Raw genomic sequence first — 15,426 nt, 5'->3', positions numbered from 1 at the left:
GTGTGAATTAAGTCTGAAGCATGTCATCATGTGTGGCAGAGAAATTACATAAATCCCTCTGAATGTCTGAGCTCATCCTTGGCTCCTGAACAGGTTAATTATGTTCGCTGTATGGTGAGATGCATTCACGGACCCAGGGGAAATCACGTAAAACAGAAGGTTAAAAAACAAACACACCAAAAAACATTTGCAGTGTGTATTACGACCACGTGAATACCAACAGTGATGCGTTCACTGACATATTGTTAACGTAATTCGGTGGTATCTAGCAGTTCATACTTCATACACTTCAGCGTCGCGGGTATTTTGAACAAAAAAAGACTGAAACGCTACAAAACATGTGACATTCAGACCTGGTGCCGTAAGCCGAGTGAAGGTGTCGTAAAACCGCGTCGTCCATGTGATGCGCGACCAAGCAGAAGTCGGCGCGGCAGCTTGACAAGCTAGCGTGTATGCGTGTGTGTGCGTGTGTGTGTCTGTGGGAGTAAGTGCAGGACAGACCTGTAAGTTTTAGCGGACACCACCACCGGCTCTTGCAAACATGGAGGCAGCAGACGAGTTCATGAAGTACCGGTCCCCGCTGGTGTCCAGATACGCCAGTAAGGAAATGGCCTACAACTTCAGTGACAGGAAGAAATTCACAACCTGGAGAAAGCTGTGGATCTACCTGGCTAAGGCTGAGAAGGTTTGACACACTTGTAGCCTCCGTAATCTTTTTGTCTGTCCCTGGTCGTTTCTTTCAATTTTGCATTCACACACACACACTCGCTTTTCTGCCAGGGTTTTTAAAAGTCTTATGAAATAAAGTTTGCGACCTTCAGAGCACTATCAAGTTCCCTGCTCTAAATTTAGTTGTAAGGAGCCCAGCAGCACTTCAGAGCTCAGCTGTCTGCATGACTGCAGGTCCTGAAGCTCACACGGTCATCTCTGCTTCTTGCACAATAAACAGTAATAGGGTCATTCCATGAAAACTGTTAAATTTGGGCTTTGGAAATTTGAGTTTTTTTATCTCAACGTTTTTTGTTTTTTTTTGTTTCATTGCATGAAGAACATGTAACACTTGCAAAAAAACATATTTTTCAAGCTCAGACACCCTTTTCTGACGGACTTTTATCACATTCAAATCCCAAAATCAGAGTTTCTTTTTCCACCCCGTCACAGGACAAAGGTTAACAAATTGAACAGTATTTTTAGATTAAAATAAGACAAACAAAAAGTTATTCACTTCAGGAGTTGTCTTTTTGTTCAAAAACACCAATAGTTTGTTTAAATTATTTTTTTTTAATCTTTTTTTTTTTGTTAAATCACACTGTGACGGGGTGGAATATAGTGTGACGGAGTGGATATTGTGACGGGGTGGAATGGACAAAATTAAAAATTTTTAAAATTTAACACAGAACAAAGTGTTTAATTTGATGCTGGGGGAGGGAAGTGTGAAAGTGATAGAGATTTAAATATTTTATACTAATTCAATATGAAGAACAGTGCCACTGATTCCACCCCGTCACTTTAGTGTGTGACGGGGTGGAATGTGACGGGGTGGAAAATCTAAAGCAATATGGCCGAAATCCTGGATGTGCTAAAAGCTAACACTGCAGTTAGCATGGAATTACATCGTAAAATTAAGGATTTATACAAATGTAATTTGAAATTTTGATTTAAAAATTGTTTTCCCCACTTTTTGTGTGTGACGGGGTGGATATGCTATGCTTAACGGAGAAGGTTTTGAAAGAAAAATTTACCAAAAATGTTCTAAAAGAAAAATCAGAACTCATCATTGTTTGCACTTCCCTCCTTCAAACTCTTGAATGATGTCACTCCCTGTTTCCTGTTTCCTTACAGGACGTTTATTGCATTTTGGCGCAAAATTACATTGGTGTGACGGGGTGGAATATGAAATTGATGGACATGGAGAAATTATGCTATTTTAATAAAAAAATATGACATTTTAATATAATTAACATATTTCCTATTAAGAAGAAAGTATTTCTAACTATAAGAACAATAAATGTTTGAGATTTATTTGATGTTTTTTAAGTTTTACATTACATGAATGAGAAAAATGGTCAGAGCGGACATGAGAAAATGACTGTAGTTTAACACAAAAAGTTATATATGTGCAAATTGTATATTTATTATTTACTTTTATTTTACCTCATGCTAGAAAGTAAACTTTAATTAATGGCTTCAGACACTGAAAGTATTACTGACAGTTTTATTATGCCTCCTATACCTCTTTGAATGTTGGGGACCCAAACTTAACAGTTTTCATGGAATGACCCAATAAGGCTGTATGCTGTTTTAACATTTCATTACATTTAAATGAATTATTTGACACTATGAAAACTTTTTATTATTATTATTATTATTATTATTATTATTATTATTATTATTATTATTATTATTATTATATATTTATAGATACATCAAGTGAATCAGTCCTGAACCTCCTTTACAAAATAATAAGGTCTGTGATATCCATAGGTTTTCCCTAATGACATTTGCAAACTCGTGTTGTAATTTTCAAATGCATGATGTCTCTAGCAGGGTTGACCCCCCCCCCCTTTTTTTGTTAACCCTTTCTGACTAATATCTTTGACTAAAATATGGTGGTAAATTGTGAAAAAAAAGAAAAAAAAACATTAGTTTTGGTTTAATTCTTTGTCATCCAAAACTACAGTCTGAGCATTATGTTTTTCAACATAATTATATCATATTAAATGGAGAATGCATAATTTTCTCGCTCTCAGGAAAGTGGAGCTGGGCATTATTTGGCATATAATGAGAAGAATGAACACCCTCAAAAGGGTTATTTTCTCTTGATCAGCTAATCCATTTCATTAAAAGGTATTCTGTCTTGCATATAGACTGTTACTGCTCCTCTTCCCATTGATAACCTGTTCTACAACAAACACAGTGAGAGTGATTTACGCTACGATAACATACTAACAAAGGACACTGTGTGTTGGTCAAACTCCATCTTTAACTTCTGACTTCTGTAGCCATTTGGTGTTTGGGAAAGTCTGGGTTCAGTTTCTGGATGTGTCAGAAATACAGCAATCTGCTCGACATATAATTTCCAAACTAAACTGCTACTTGACCCTTATGTCCCCCAGCCCATGGTCCACCACAGAGGGTCAAGGTTTAATGAAGCAAAAGTTCAAAGTGCCAACTGTTTCTGCAGCTCTTATAATTCCCATGTGTGATTTCTACATTTGTCATATTAGACGCTGGTGAGGTGAGGTGAGGTGAGGTGGTGGTGTGTCTTATGACAGACCGTCTTTCACATGCATCACCTTATATGACCTGTTAAACACACATACACACATGCTCATCGGAGCTGATCAGAGTCCATCTCTACTACTTGTAGTGAACTTTGAGGTGGTCTTCAGGGGGGGATCAGCTTTGCTACAGTTTTCCCGTGGCTGCTGCTGCTGCTGTGTGTGGTTTGTGTTTGAAAATAGCATGTAGAAAATGTCACAGTAACAGGAGATCGCCCCCTGAGAGGTCTTTTGGTGCTTTAGCCTCTAAACTAATCTTATTTTTCTTTCTGTTAGATTTCTAAGTCACCATTTACCTGGTATTGGCTGTCAGTTGACCTTTTAGGGGTCTTCAAACTGTGTTGTAACATGCAGGATATCTTCAGGGGTCAGGGACCAATTTCTTAATCAACCCATGTTCTGTCGTCTCGTCACATGATGGCTCTTTCCCATCAGAGAAAACTCAAATCTAATCAGGATACTGGGTGTCTGCTCACGCGGACAGCACATGCCCATCAATACTGTGGACAAGACAGAGGCGGTTTTCTCCAACCATTTAAGTGACAACGCAGCCAAGGAACATGAATAAATATAGCTGAATCTGCTCAAATGTACTTTCTCTACACAGAAAAACAACTTTACAAGACTAGAAATGCTCATATACCCACTCTTACTTTTGATTTACCGGTTGTTTTACGAGAAATACTGTATCAGTTTTCATCAACACATGTAGTTGAATGATCTTAGTAGATGCTCAATCATGGTTTTTCATTTCAATGTGATTACATAATGGTTCCTGCATGTCCTGATTTGAAATTGTTGAACCAATAAATGAAGTTGTAACTTCATAAAATCCCATATTGACGGTCTTCGTTTATCTCTGTCTTCGTCTTCATCATTCCCCTCAGGCTTTGGGTTTGCCCATCTCAGACGCTCAGATCCAGGAGATGGAGAGCCATGCGGACAACATCGATTTCGCCATGGCGGCGGAAGAGGAGCGAAAGCTCAGGCACGATGTCATGGCTCACGTCCACACCTTCGCACACTGCTGCCCCACCGCCGCTCCCATCATCCACCTTGGAGCCACCTCCTGTTACGTCGGAGACAATACTGTAACTATGTTGAATATTATACACACAGCTGTAATCTGAATTATTAATGACATGAATTGTAATTGTGGTCCAGTATTTTGTCACCAACTTATCTTATATGTGAGAAAGTTGTCAGTTGTGCGACAACACACTCGGTTTCCCTCTAGAAAACAGGATACAATGTGATTGTGTGTTTTGCCTTCAAAAGTTTTCCTGTCCTTTAAGTCGTTGTGTTTTTCTGCCGCAGGATCTGATTATGTTGCGTGATGGATTTGACATCCTCTTGCCTAAGGTGAGGCTCAGCTGTTTGCCAGAAAACATGCACGCCCATCCAGTGGTGCATCTGTGAAATTAGTGGTACTAGGGGCAGAGTAACTCAGTGTCTGTATGCCTCAGCTGTTTAGTAACAAATCAGCAGTGTAGAAATAATCACCTCATTTTTCCTTTTCCAATGTTTTGTCACTAAACAACACGAAGCGCGGACATGCGTAACGTGTGAGGGTTGTATGGGCGTGAGGAATAATGGTGTGAGGTGCATTAATTCAAGTCTTTGCTTTGATTTTTCCACAGTTGGCCAGAGTCATCGACAGACTGGCGAACTTTGCAGAGAAATACGCCGACCTCCCCACGCTCGGCTTCACGCACTACCAGTGAGTCTGAGTACAGCTACAGCTTCTGGTGTTTTTCTTGGGTAGCTCTGGCCTCCATCTCTGAGGCCTGGTTTCTCTAACTCATCTGTGCCTGTGGCTTGTTTTTCTCTACAGACCTGCCCAGTTGACCACAGTCGGGAAGCGCGCTTGTCTGTGGCTGCAGGACTTGGCCATGGACATGCGGAACCTGCAGAGAGCCCGTGATGATCTCCGTTTCAGGGGTGTCAAGGGGACCACCGGGACCCAGGCCAGCTTCCTGCAGCTCTTTCAGGGGGACCATGACAAGGTATAAATCAGCATCATTTGGATCAGAAATCAAATCATTCATTGATATATCTCCCTCTGATCCACTTCAGTGGACTGATGATTGTGTTTCATGCACCAGGTGGAAGAGCTTGACAGGATGGTGACTGAGATGGCTGGCTTCAAAAAGTATGTGTTCCACTAAAACAAAACGCCTCCTGCTGAGTCACATCCCTTTTAAATATAAAAATATAAATTCACAATACACACACAAGAGGGCTGCACAAATTATCCAAACATGGCCAAGTGCAATAACCATATCACAGGGGCTAAAAGTGAACATTGTTTACAAAGAGATGCCCTGGCCAAACAAAAATCACATCATCAATTTTGTATTTTTTAAAGTAAAAATGAACCAAAAAGGACCACTCCTGGGCCATCGTGTAGCTCAGTGGGTAGAGAAGGCGTCCCATATACAGAGGCTATCGGACTCCTTGCCGCAGCGGCCCTGGTTCGAGTCCACCGGTGGCCCTTTGCTGCATGTCGTTCCCCCTCTCTCTGTGTCCCCATTTCCTGTCTCTCTATTATCCTGTCAATTAAAGACCTGAAAAGCCCCCCCCCCAAAAAAGCCCACTCATACTGAAATCACAATTACATATTGCTATATCTGCTCATAAAATCACAATATGATGTTTTTTGCTTCACATACAATCCCGATATACAGTATATATTGGGATGATTAACCTAAATGTGTTGTTAAGTAGCAGATTATTGAAAATTGCTTTGTTATCATCCCTCATCATTAAATTCTCATCCTCCCCAGAGCCTACCTGGTGACTGGTCAGACGTACAGCCGTAAGGTGGACATAGACTGTGTGTCAAGTCTGGCCAGTATGGGAGCCACTATTCACAAGGTGAGAGCGCAGGAGCTGGAAACCTGTAGACAATGTCTCCATCTAGTGGTGTTTTAGTGGAGGTTGGGTCACCTGTACAGCCCTGCTGATAATGCTGCTCCTCTCAGCTGACTCATCACAGTAGCACTGAACATTTATGTTAATCTGCTGTAGATCTGTACAGACATCCGCCTGCTCGCCAACCTGAAGGAGATCGAGGAGCCTTTTGAGAAAGAGCAGATCGGTATGTTCCCTCATTAGTTAACCTCACATACAGTAACAAGAAAATTATGAATGGATGCATCATTCAGTTGCTGTTCATCCGCCGACACAAACTACGTCTTGCGGACAAACGGACATAAAAAGATGTCAGGCTGAGGCTCCCTTGTCTCTCTAGGTTCTAGTGCCATGCCCTACAAGAGGAACCCCATGCGTGCAGAGCGTTGCTGCAGCTTGGCGCGACACCTGGTGGCGCTGATGGCCGACCCGCTGCAGACGGCCTCGGTGCAGTGGTTGGAGAGGACACTGGATGACAGCGCTAACAGGTTAGCAACCCCAAGCACCACGTACAGTATGAATTTGCCATCAGACCATAAATACTGGACACTGAAGTGCTGAAGTGAACACTATATTGATGTTTTTTATCCAAATGAGTGCCCAAATGGAGCTCAGCTGGTTGTATGTGTTCGCTAAAGCAGTAGTTCTCAAACTTTAGACCACGGACCCCCATTGGACAAAGTCAATATAATCAATATACATTCAAATTACTGCCAATGGCATGAATATTTGGAAAAAAATCAAGAAATTTCTGGAATAAAATGTAATATTTCTTTTAAAAGAAATTTGGCAAAATTTTGAAAAAAGTTGGGGACCCCCTCGAACCCTCTGTAGGACCCCTGAGGGTCCCCGGACCCCACTTTGAGAACCATTGCGCTAAGCTACCTCTTGTCATTGGAAGATCAACATTTCCAGATAGTGGCTCTGACAGAGGCTTCTCTCTTCTGCTTCCTGTCCTCCTCTTCATACTGAACCCATTGCAGGAGGATCTCCCTGCCCGAGTCCTTCCTGACAGCGGACATCATCCTCAGCACGCTGCAGAACGTCACGGAGGGGCTGGTGGTCTACCCCAAAGTCATTGAGAGACACATCCGCCATGAGCTTCCCTTCATGGCCACAGAGAACATCATCATGGCCATGGTGAAGGCTGGAGGAAACAGACAGGTAGGAGAAGGGGCAAGACTTCAGCGAGGGACACTGCACAGTGAGCAAGCCAGCACTGATATAATCATAAATCAAGATCTGGGGCCGTATTTATCAAGCGTCTTAGAATTATTCCTAAGAACACTGCTAAGAGTTGACTTATCTCAGTGAATAGTTAAATGATCAATGGGAACGTATATTCAACCGTATTTTGACAATAATCTACAAAATAATACGAAATATATACATTGGGAATGATTCAAACATAAATGTTTCAAATTAATTAATTCAGATTTACATTGTTGCATGTTTCCAGTAGTGAGAAATTGAAGTATTGCAAAGCAAATTCTGCCGTGAAGGCTCTGCTGCGTGAGGTTATTGGTGAGGTGACGTCCCTTATTAAATCTGTGACAAGGATGACCCCTGCCGATAAATACGACGCCAGAGCATTATTATTCTGCTACAAAGGTGATTTATGAATAGAAATTACTGTTGGTGACCACAAACAATCCTCGACTTGATTAATGAAGCGATAATGGGCCTGATCTTACACTCAGCACAAAACAGCTCAAAGCCTAATACAAGTGTCTTTTTCCATCCAAAACCCAACAGCAATTAGTCTTGTGCTTCTCTGAGCACCCATGGGTGTGTTGGTCTTAAAATGAGGTGTGTTCAAGTGCACTGTTGCCATCTGCTGCAGCAGAAAGTGTTTTCGCAATTGATCCATAAAATCTGTCCTCACATCAGGGCTACAATATTTCACTGTTATTTAAAGTGTTTTTGTTAAGATGGTACTGTAATATGTGCAAACGCAGACTGGCACACAGAACACACACACATGAATGATCAGGATTAAATACAAGAAAATAAACACTCAATGATGACACACTGTTATATATGTATACTTCATCACTGTCTCTACAGTTGCAATAAACCAGGCATTAAAGCATAAATCAGCTGCCAGTGTATTCACACCAGTTTCTGCAGAGGCCTCCATCTTTCTGCTGCGTCTCTCCTTCAGGACTGCCACGAGAAGATCCGTGTTCTGTCCCAGGAGGCAGCAGCCGTGGTCAAACAGGAGGGGGGTGATAACGACCTTCTGGCCAGAGTCCAGAAAGACCCTTACTTCGCCCCCATCCTGGGGCAGCTGGATGCTCTGCTGGAACCCAAGACCTTTATTGGCCGTGCTCCACAGCAGGTGCGATGTGAACAGTCCCTCATTTGTTGTTGTAGATAAGCCCCTCAGCCATTTTGGGATTGAGTATCGTACACCTATATATACACGTCAGTTTGTCCTCCTCTGGGTGTTAAATCTGCAGAATGATGTGTTATATCCTCTCTTCTTTCTCTTCTGTCGTCCTTTGCAGGTGGCTAGGTTCCTGTCAGAGGAGGTGCGCCCCCTACTGGAGCCATACAAGGCTAAGATGGACGTCAAGATCGAGCTTGAGCTCTAACACAGACACTGACACACATTGGCACACAAACCATAGGTTGCCATGGTGAATGTTACAGCGTACCTCAATAAATAATGGTTACATTAATATCTCTTTGTCATACTTTTCATTTCTACAAGAATTCAAATGATGAGATGATTAATGACATTGTGCTAATTAATGCTCTTGGCAGCTTTATCTACAGGAGCCGAAGCTCCTACGTGCCTCTTGAGCTTTTACAGCATGCGTTGTATAAAAATGCTAATTAAACACCTGAGTGAATTATTAATCCACCACTTTATTACTGCACATTTCTGATTAATTATGTAATCACTCAGATACATTAAGTGCTGAGTTTCATTAAAGTTACTGTTATTTCAGTTAACAGAAAGGAGGTGTTAGACAGTTGAGGACAGGAAACCAACTTGTACGAGAGGTTATAAATCAACCCCCCACCCTCAGGCTCAAAGTCCAGTCCTTTGCCTTTGAGCATTGTCCTTGCAAACTTCTGACACAAAGTCAACTTATCGCCGTGTGTGTGCGTGTGTACAGTGTCGGGACAAAGTGCAGGACTGTCCCAGCTCACATTATGCACTAGTGTCATTACGATAATGGTGAGGAAGGAGTGGGCTAAGTTCCTCAAGTTATAATAGCAACAAACCACTTATCAGCACAGAGAGAGTACAGGTATGTCACGCATTGGTTCCTCTGAACTTGTGATGCAGCTGTATACTAAAGATTTTACATTTACAGTGCTAAATTTTAGCTTTTATTTTTTTTAACATTTCCCTCCATATGAACCAAGTAGCAGCTGTTCTGCAACATGTGGCTGTGGGCTTTACTACCCGTCTGTCTGGCTGTCTTTGGCACTGCAGGAATCTGGGCGGTGTGAGTATTCACTGAGATTTATGCTTTATAAATCATCTTGTTGCAACCGAATTTAGGAAATTTACTGAAGTCGCTACTGTTTTGAAAGCTCAGCGTGTTAGCACACAACAAACACAGCGATAAAATGTGTAGTACTGTAAGCTTCGGTAGCTGGCTCTGGTTCATAAAACTACAAAAAAGAGTGCAGGAATGACACTACAAGGTATAAGAGGTTAGATTACGGCCTGGCAGATTACATGTACAAAAGGTTGAAATTTTCCTATTGACTTTTAAGGACACAGAGATGATACACAATTTGAGTTATTTTAACTGTCAGCAGCATTTGTATTACATAATTTTATCATTAACCCTATGGCATGGTGTTGGCAACAAACCATGTTTTGGTGCTCACAAAAGGTGTGGTAGATGTCACTTTCTAACATATTAAAATTTGAATAAAAATGAAAAATGTTTTCAAATGTACATGTGAAGAAGCATATGTAATTGAGTAAGTGTAGCCGATGTCGATCTGGCCCTCTGCGTTGTGTTTCTCACGGCCTGCCCTAGGTGGGGTTCGATCCCACGACCTCCCGCACCGGAGGCGACGATGCTAACCTCTTCGCCAAGAGGTTGACAACCGCTTGGCAGGTTGGTTAGCACGTCTTTTATGGGTGGAGTGAGTGCACATCCGTTACACTCACCCCCGCTGAACTCACTCCACCCAGGGCATCTGGGTCACGGCACCACTGTAGCCGATGTCGATCTGGCACTCTGCGTTGTGTTTCTCACGGCCTGCCCTAGGTGGGGTTCGATCCCACGACCTCCCGCACCGGAGGCGACGATGCTAACCTCTTCGCCAAGAGGTTGACAACCGCTTGGCAGGTTGGTTAGCACGTCTTTTATGGGTGGAGTGAGTGCACATCCGTTACATAAGGACACTATTTATTTTATACCACAATTGTTATTTTGTCGTTTGCTGACTCAGGGCAACATTGTGCAGTTGGACCACTTATGTTTGGACAATAACATGCAAATGGTTGAGATGTGGTGGGATGCTGGTAGCTATCAGATACCAGGTACCAGCTGCCAGCTGGTAACCAGCGCTATCTATGTTGTAATTCTTTCTCATTGTGACGAGACAGGACTCGTGAGCTTGTTTATGTTCTACTGTGACACCAGATGGATCTTTTACTGACCCTAAAATTACATGAATGTTCCTCATGTTCCCCCTCAAATCCTTTTTAAAGTATACAACAGTTTAAAAGTACATACAGTGGAGCATTCAAAGCTATACACTCCCACAGAGCTCAATGTTCCCCAATAATTATGTATAGCACATTGATAATAAATGTTTTTGGATTAGTATTGGGCTCTATGCACAGCTGCACTACTTCCTGAACTTAAGGCAGCTCTTTTATTTCCTGTCTTACATTATTGGACAAACTGATTAACCCAGGTGTGTCCGAGTAGTCACAATGGTCAGACACACCTGGATTAATCAGTTTGTCCAATAATGTAAGACAGGAAATAAAGGAGCTGCCTTAAGTTCAGGAAGTAGTGGAGCTGTGCATAGAGCTCATTCACCCTTTTAGACTTTTTTTGTGGTTTTATACAATGAAATAATCTACAGATCATTTATTTAAAGCATATAGTTTAATGCAGTGCCTACAGTTTTACCTCATTTGTCCTATCCTCTTGCAGTTGGATTCATTGACCTAATGACTATTTTAGGACACTCTTCTCTTCTCTAGTAATAAATAAAATGGCACAAAGTCACAAGGCTCCCACAGAGATGTAAAAAAAAAAAAAAAGTAAATTTAGAAGCTGCTTAACCATCATTTTAGGCATGTGCGCACTAAGAGAAAAAAAAGACCTGAACAAGTGGATATTTCATTTCTCATCACCATTAGGTTTGCTGTAGCTGTAACGAATGGATCAGTCAACCTCACAGAAAGAGTTCCTTTCATCAGGTCGGTATACGTACATGTCCACAGTGATGATTAAGAGTAGATGAGTAGTTACTAAATTAACAGTGAATGAATGAATTGTGTTTTCTCACTGTTATCCTAGTGAGTGCGGCACTTACAACCCTCAGAGCTGTCTCTTCTCCCAGATCTGCAACATCTGCTCTGTTTTAGGTAATGACAGATACGTTGTATTTACACCAGTCTTGACAGGTTAGCGGGAGTTATTGATGTTTCTATGTGCCTACATACTGTACAATTATGTTAAACCTGCTTCAGAGTGCATTTAGATCTTCTATCCTTCTGGGCTGTAAGTCAGTTTTCTGTTTGAAGTCGTAACGTCATTATTTCATACATTGTTTCCCCCTCTCTTATACTATGGACAGATGGATTTCTTCTTTTTCTTTTTACAGAAAGTTGTCTATGCTGTAGCCCTCAGCTCTTTAGTAGTTGGTCTGTCATAAATTGGATGCTGGTGTTTGCAGGCCTGGCATTTAAAAGTTTTAAAGTGACACTGTCTTTCTCCAATTTCTATTATTATTATAACTCTCTGTACCTTTGTTGCCATTTCCTCTGTCCTCCTCTCTCTCAGCCCTGTGGATTGTCGTGATCCGTTTCCAGCAGGTCAGGGACTACGGTGACCATGGAAAGGCCAACAATGCCAGCATCGTTTTGGGATTTATCGCCTCTGTTGGGATCTCTGTCACTGGCAACTTCCAGGTAACAGCTTCCACGATAGATAAATACAAGACAAAACAATAATGAATGTTTCTGGATTGTGTTTCTATTCACAACTCATAATGACCACTCTGTGGCTTCTCCATCTAGCAATCGGTCTTAAAAGAAATTCACCTTTTGGGAGCGAGCATGGCTTTCTTTGTTGGCCTGGGCTACTTCTGGATACAGCTGTTTCTAACCTATAGGGCTCAGCCATCTCAGGACCGATGCTGGGTGGGGCCTATACGAGCAATCTGCTGCATCCTCTGTACCATCCTGGTCATCATTAGTATCCTTCCTTCTGTATGTATGCATGAAGACATAATAACAGGTAGAAATGAAATCGAAGCTAAATTGTGTCCTTGTGAAAACATTAGATTAAAGAGAGCAATCAGAGATTTTATGTTTTTATTGTTGCAAATGTTGTATGCTATATGTCAGTACTCCTCATTTACAGCTCATATTCTTACTTAATCTAAATTATTTAAACTAGGTGATATTTAAATCAACAAATTACCGTATGTTTCAATGATTTGTCCATTAGATTAAGCCATCGAGCTTTGGTATTATCCGCTACTTTTAGCTATTTAACTATTTCAACAGTTTGTCAGTAGCCCTCCCCACCTCTTACACTCATTCATCCACTGTGGCTAACTTTTCTTCATCCATTTATCCATGGTACTTTAAATATCAAATATTATTTTAGCAATTTCAACATATTTATTTCTTTGAACAAAAGTTAACCATTTCAACGAATTAGCCATAACAACCTCCTTTGACATAACTATCTCAACTTCCTTTTTTAACCTGTTTCTATGTTCTTCAAATAATGGAGATAAAGATGTGGCTGTGGTATCGATTTTGAAATAGCACGTATTTGCAACCACTGCTAAAACCAGATCCAGACACTAGACAGAGAGGCGCAAGAAGCTAAAAATACAGTTTTAGAACATGCCACACCTCAAGTTACTGTATATGCAAGCACAGTGAATAACTCAAGTTTTACTACATTTTAATTTTGGATTTGCTATGTGCATTACTTTAGTTTTCTGCTCCTTGACCACTCTCCCCTCCTTCAGTGGCCGTTCTGGCCAGAACAGGCTATCCCTCTGGGGCTGCTGTCTGTGAATGGGCCTTGGTCATGTTGTTCTTCTGCCTGTTTGGCCTTTTTGCAGCTGAGTTCAGACACGTCGACTGCCACCACCTCACTGTTCAGGCACAAGTTTTGAAGACTGACTGCAGCCCTGCCTCAGTTATAGAGAACAGTTATGTTGCAAATGCACTCAGCTGAACACACACATTAGGAATCTATAGCCTACATGCATGTATAAAGCTAGATTCCTAATATACATCACTGTATATAGTCCTACTGCTTTAGTGTCTTTCAATCAACAGGGTAGCTTCTAATATTTATTATATTTATGTATTTGCCTTTTTCATTTTATATTTAACTTGTCTATTAGCCTGCCTTTAAATGATAATCTATTGTTTTATCATAATTCATAAAAAATAATAACTGGACAGCTCTGACCTTCAAAAACTTCAAAGCTCTAGCAGTAATTTTATACTAACACATGGTGGCACCATTTAACTACGTATTATTCATTCTGCATCGTTCATTCACCGCAGGAACTCTATTTGAATACTTCCCCTCAAATATATATTCCTGCTCCAATCTCATGTAAAATGCATGTATTGTCATCTACTCTGATATTTTTTTCCCAAGTAAAATCCCTGTAACATTTTCTCATGCATGGTATTTTTATCCTTTGTATTATATAATTCTCTTTTTGTCTCCCACTGTAAAATGATCTCATGATTAGTGCCTAGACAGTGAATACCAGGAAAAGACTGGTCTCTCTCACCCTCTCTCTCCACCTGTCAGCTGGGTAATCCAACAGAGGAAGAGGAACAGAAAAGGAGGATGGAGGGGTGAGGGAAATGCTGGGTTAGCAAGGGGAAGAAAAAAAAAACCTATGACGTAATGCATAAGAAGTGTTGTCTGCTTTTAGATACATTTTAATAGCTTTTATTTAGAAGCTGTTAACAAAAATCAGTGTTTGAAGGTTTTACCCAGAATTTATATTACTCCAGTTCATCTGAAGATTTAAACTTATGATGAGCTCTCACTACAGACACTTCTTCTATCATAACCTCTTACCTGCATGCTGCAGATGCCCTCCACAGAGTACTGACCAGTGGGGGCGCTCTGGAGCAACGCCGGTCAGTGATCATTTCACTGATGGGAAAATGCAGCTCTGGCACAGTGCCAGCATGTTTTTGGAAGATGCCTCTAGTTTAGACAGAGGTTCTACATTCAGCACAATTTGTCAGGCCTATTTGAGATGGACAAAACAATGGAGCTCTATAGCAATGCGGACAGTGGGAGAGGTCCTTCTCTTGGCTCCGGCACTCAAACTGTCTCCCTCATCCAAGATCTCTGTTTATTTTAACATACTGTCTTGGGGCCTGTTGGCACCGTTTCACGTCGCACTTTGTGATCAGATTTTCACTTTTGTTTGTATCTTTCACCGATGTCATTCAAAAAAAAAATTACTGGGGGCATGTTAGGGAAGCTTGAGATGGGAATACTGGGCCCCCAGTGTCCTGCAATGTCCCGACAGCATTCTTTCACATACTCCATGCTGTGTGATCACCAGAGGGGGGCTTTGACGAGCGGGCTCAGGGATCAGACGGACAGCTCGGAATTCTATGGGAATTTCTCAAGTGCTGCTACTTATCCGTGTTTCTGCTGCAGACATGCAGATTTTCTACCCACACTTGTGGTGGTTAAACAATGCTGTCTCAGGTCTCTAATAAACTTGTTTACTGCAGTTGACTGGCAACATGATCTTCAGGTCACTCTAACTTGACAAAATAACTTTTCGATTATTTAAAAACCAGAAAACTTGGTTTGTTTCATCTCGCAAACAAACCCTTCACCTCAGGTGGTGTGGATATTTTAAATCAGTTTCGTACAAGACAAACTGCACTTTGAAACTTTTGATACTTTTTTTTTTTTTTTTTGGCTGAAATGACAAAATGTTTTGAATTATACAGCACAGAGGAATTCAGAGGGAGAGCTTTGGCGCCAAAATACCCTTAACC

General features: G+C 41.3%; 2 protein-coding genes across 2 annotated transcripts; both read left to right on the top strand.

Annotated features, from left to right (window-relative positions):
• Window positions 1–364: 364 nt before the first annotated feature.
• Window positions 365–8,880, top strand: adsl (adenylosuccinate lyase). The gene is made up of 12 exons (XM_083977466.1): window positions 365–685; window positions 4,169–4,372; window positions 4,599–4,643; window positions 4,922–5,001; window positions 5,116–5,287; window positions 5,387–5,433; window positions 6,068–6,158; window positions 6,312–6,381; window positions 6,535–6,682; window positions 7,178–7,358; window positions 8,359–8,535; window positions 8,705–8,880. Exons 1-12 carry the CDS (start codon window positions 542–544, stop codon window positions 8,789–8,791), a joined length of 1,446 nt encoding a protein of 481 aa, XP_083833592.1. The 5' UTR covers window positions 365–541; the 3' UTR covers window positions 8,792–8,880.
• A 457-nt stretch (window positions 8,881–9,337) lies between these two features.
• tmem150b (transmembrane protein 150B) lies at window positions 9,338–13,613 on the top strand. The gene is made up of 7 exons (XM_083977469.1): window positions 9,338–9,457; window positions 9,579–9,658; window positions 11,548–11,607; window positions 11,708–11,775; window positions 12,194–12,321; window positions 12,430–12,607; window positions 13,398–13,613. Exons 2-7 carry the CDS (start codon window positions 9,594–9,596, stop codon window positions 13,607–13,609), a joined length of 711 nt encoding a protein of 236 aa, XP_083833595.1. The 5' UTR covers window positions 9,338–9,457; window positions 9,579–9,593; the 3' UTR covers window positions 13,610–13,613.
• Window positions 13,614–15,426: the final 1,813 nt, after the last annotated feature.

This window comes from Trachurus trachurus (genome assembly GCF_905171665.1).
Source record: "Trachurus trachurus genome assembly, chromosome: 8".
Classification (NCBI taxonomy): domain Eukaryota; kingdom Metazoa; phylum Chordata; class Actinopteri; order Carangiformes; family Carangidae; genus Trachurus; species Trachurus trachurus.
This window is presented reverse-complemented; position numbering and strand designations above follow the sequence as displayed.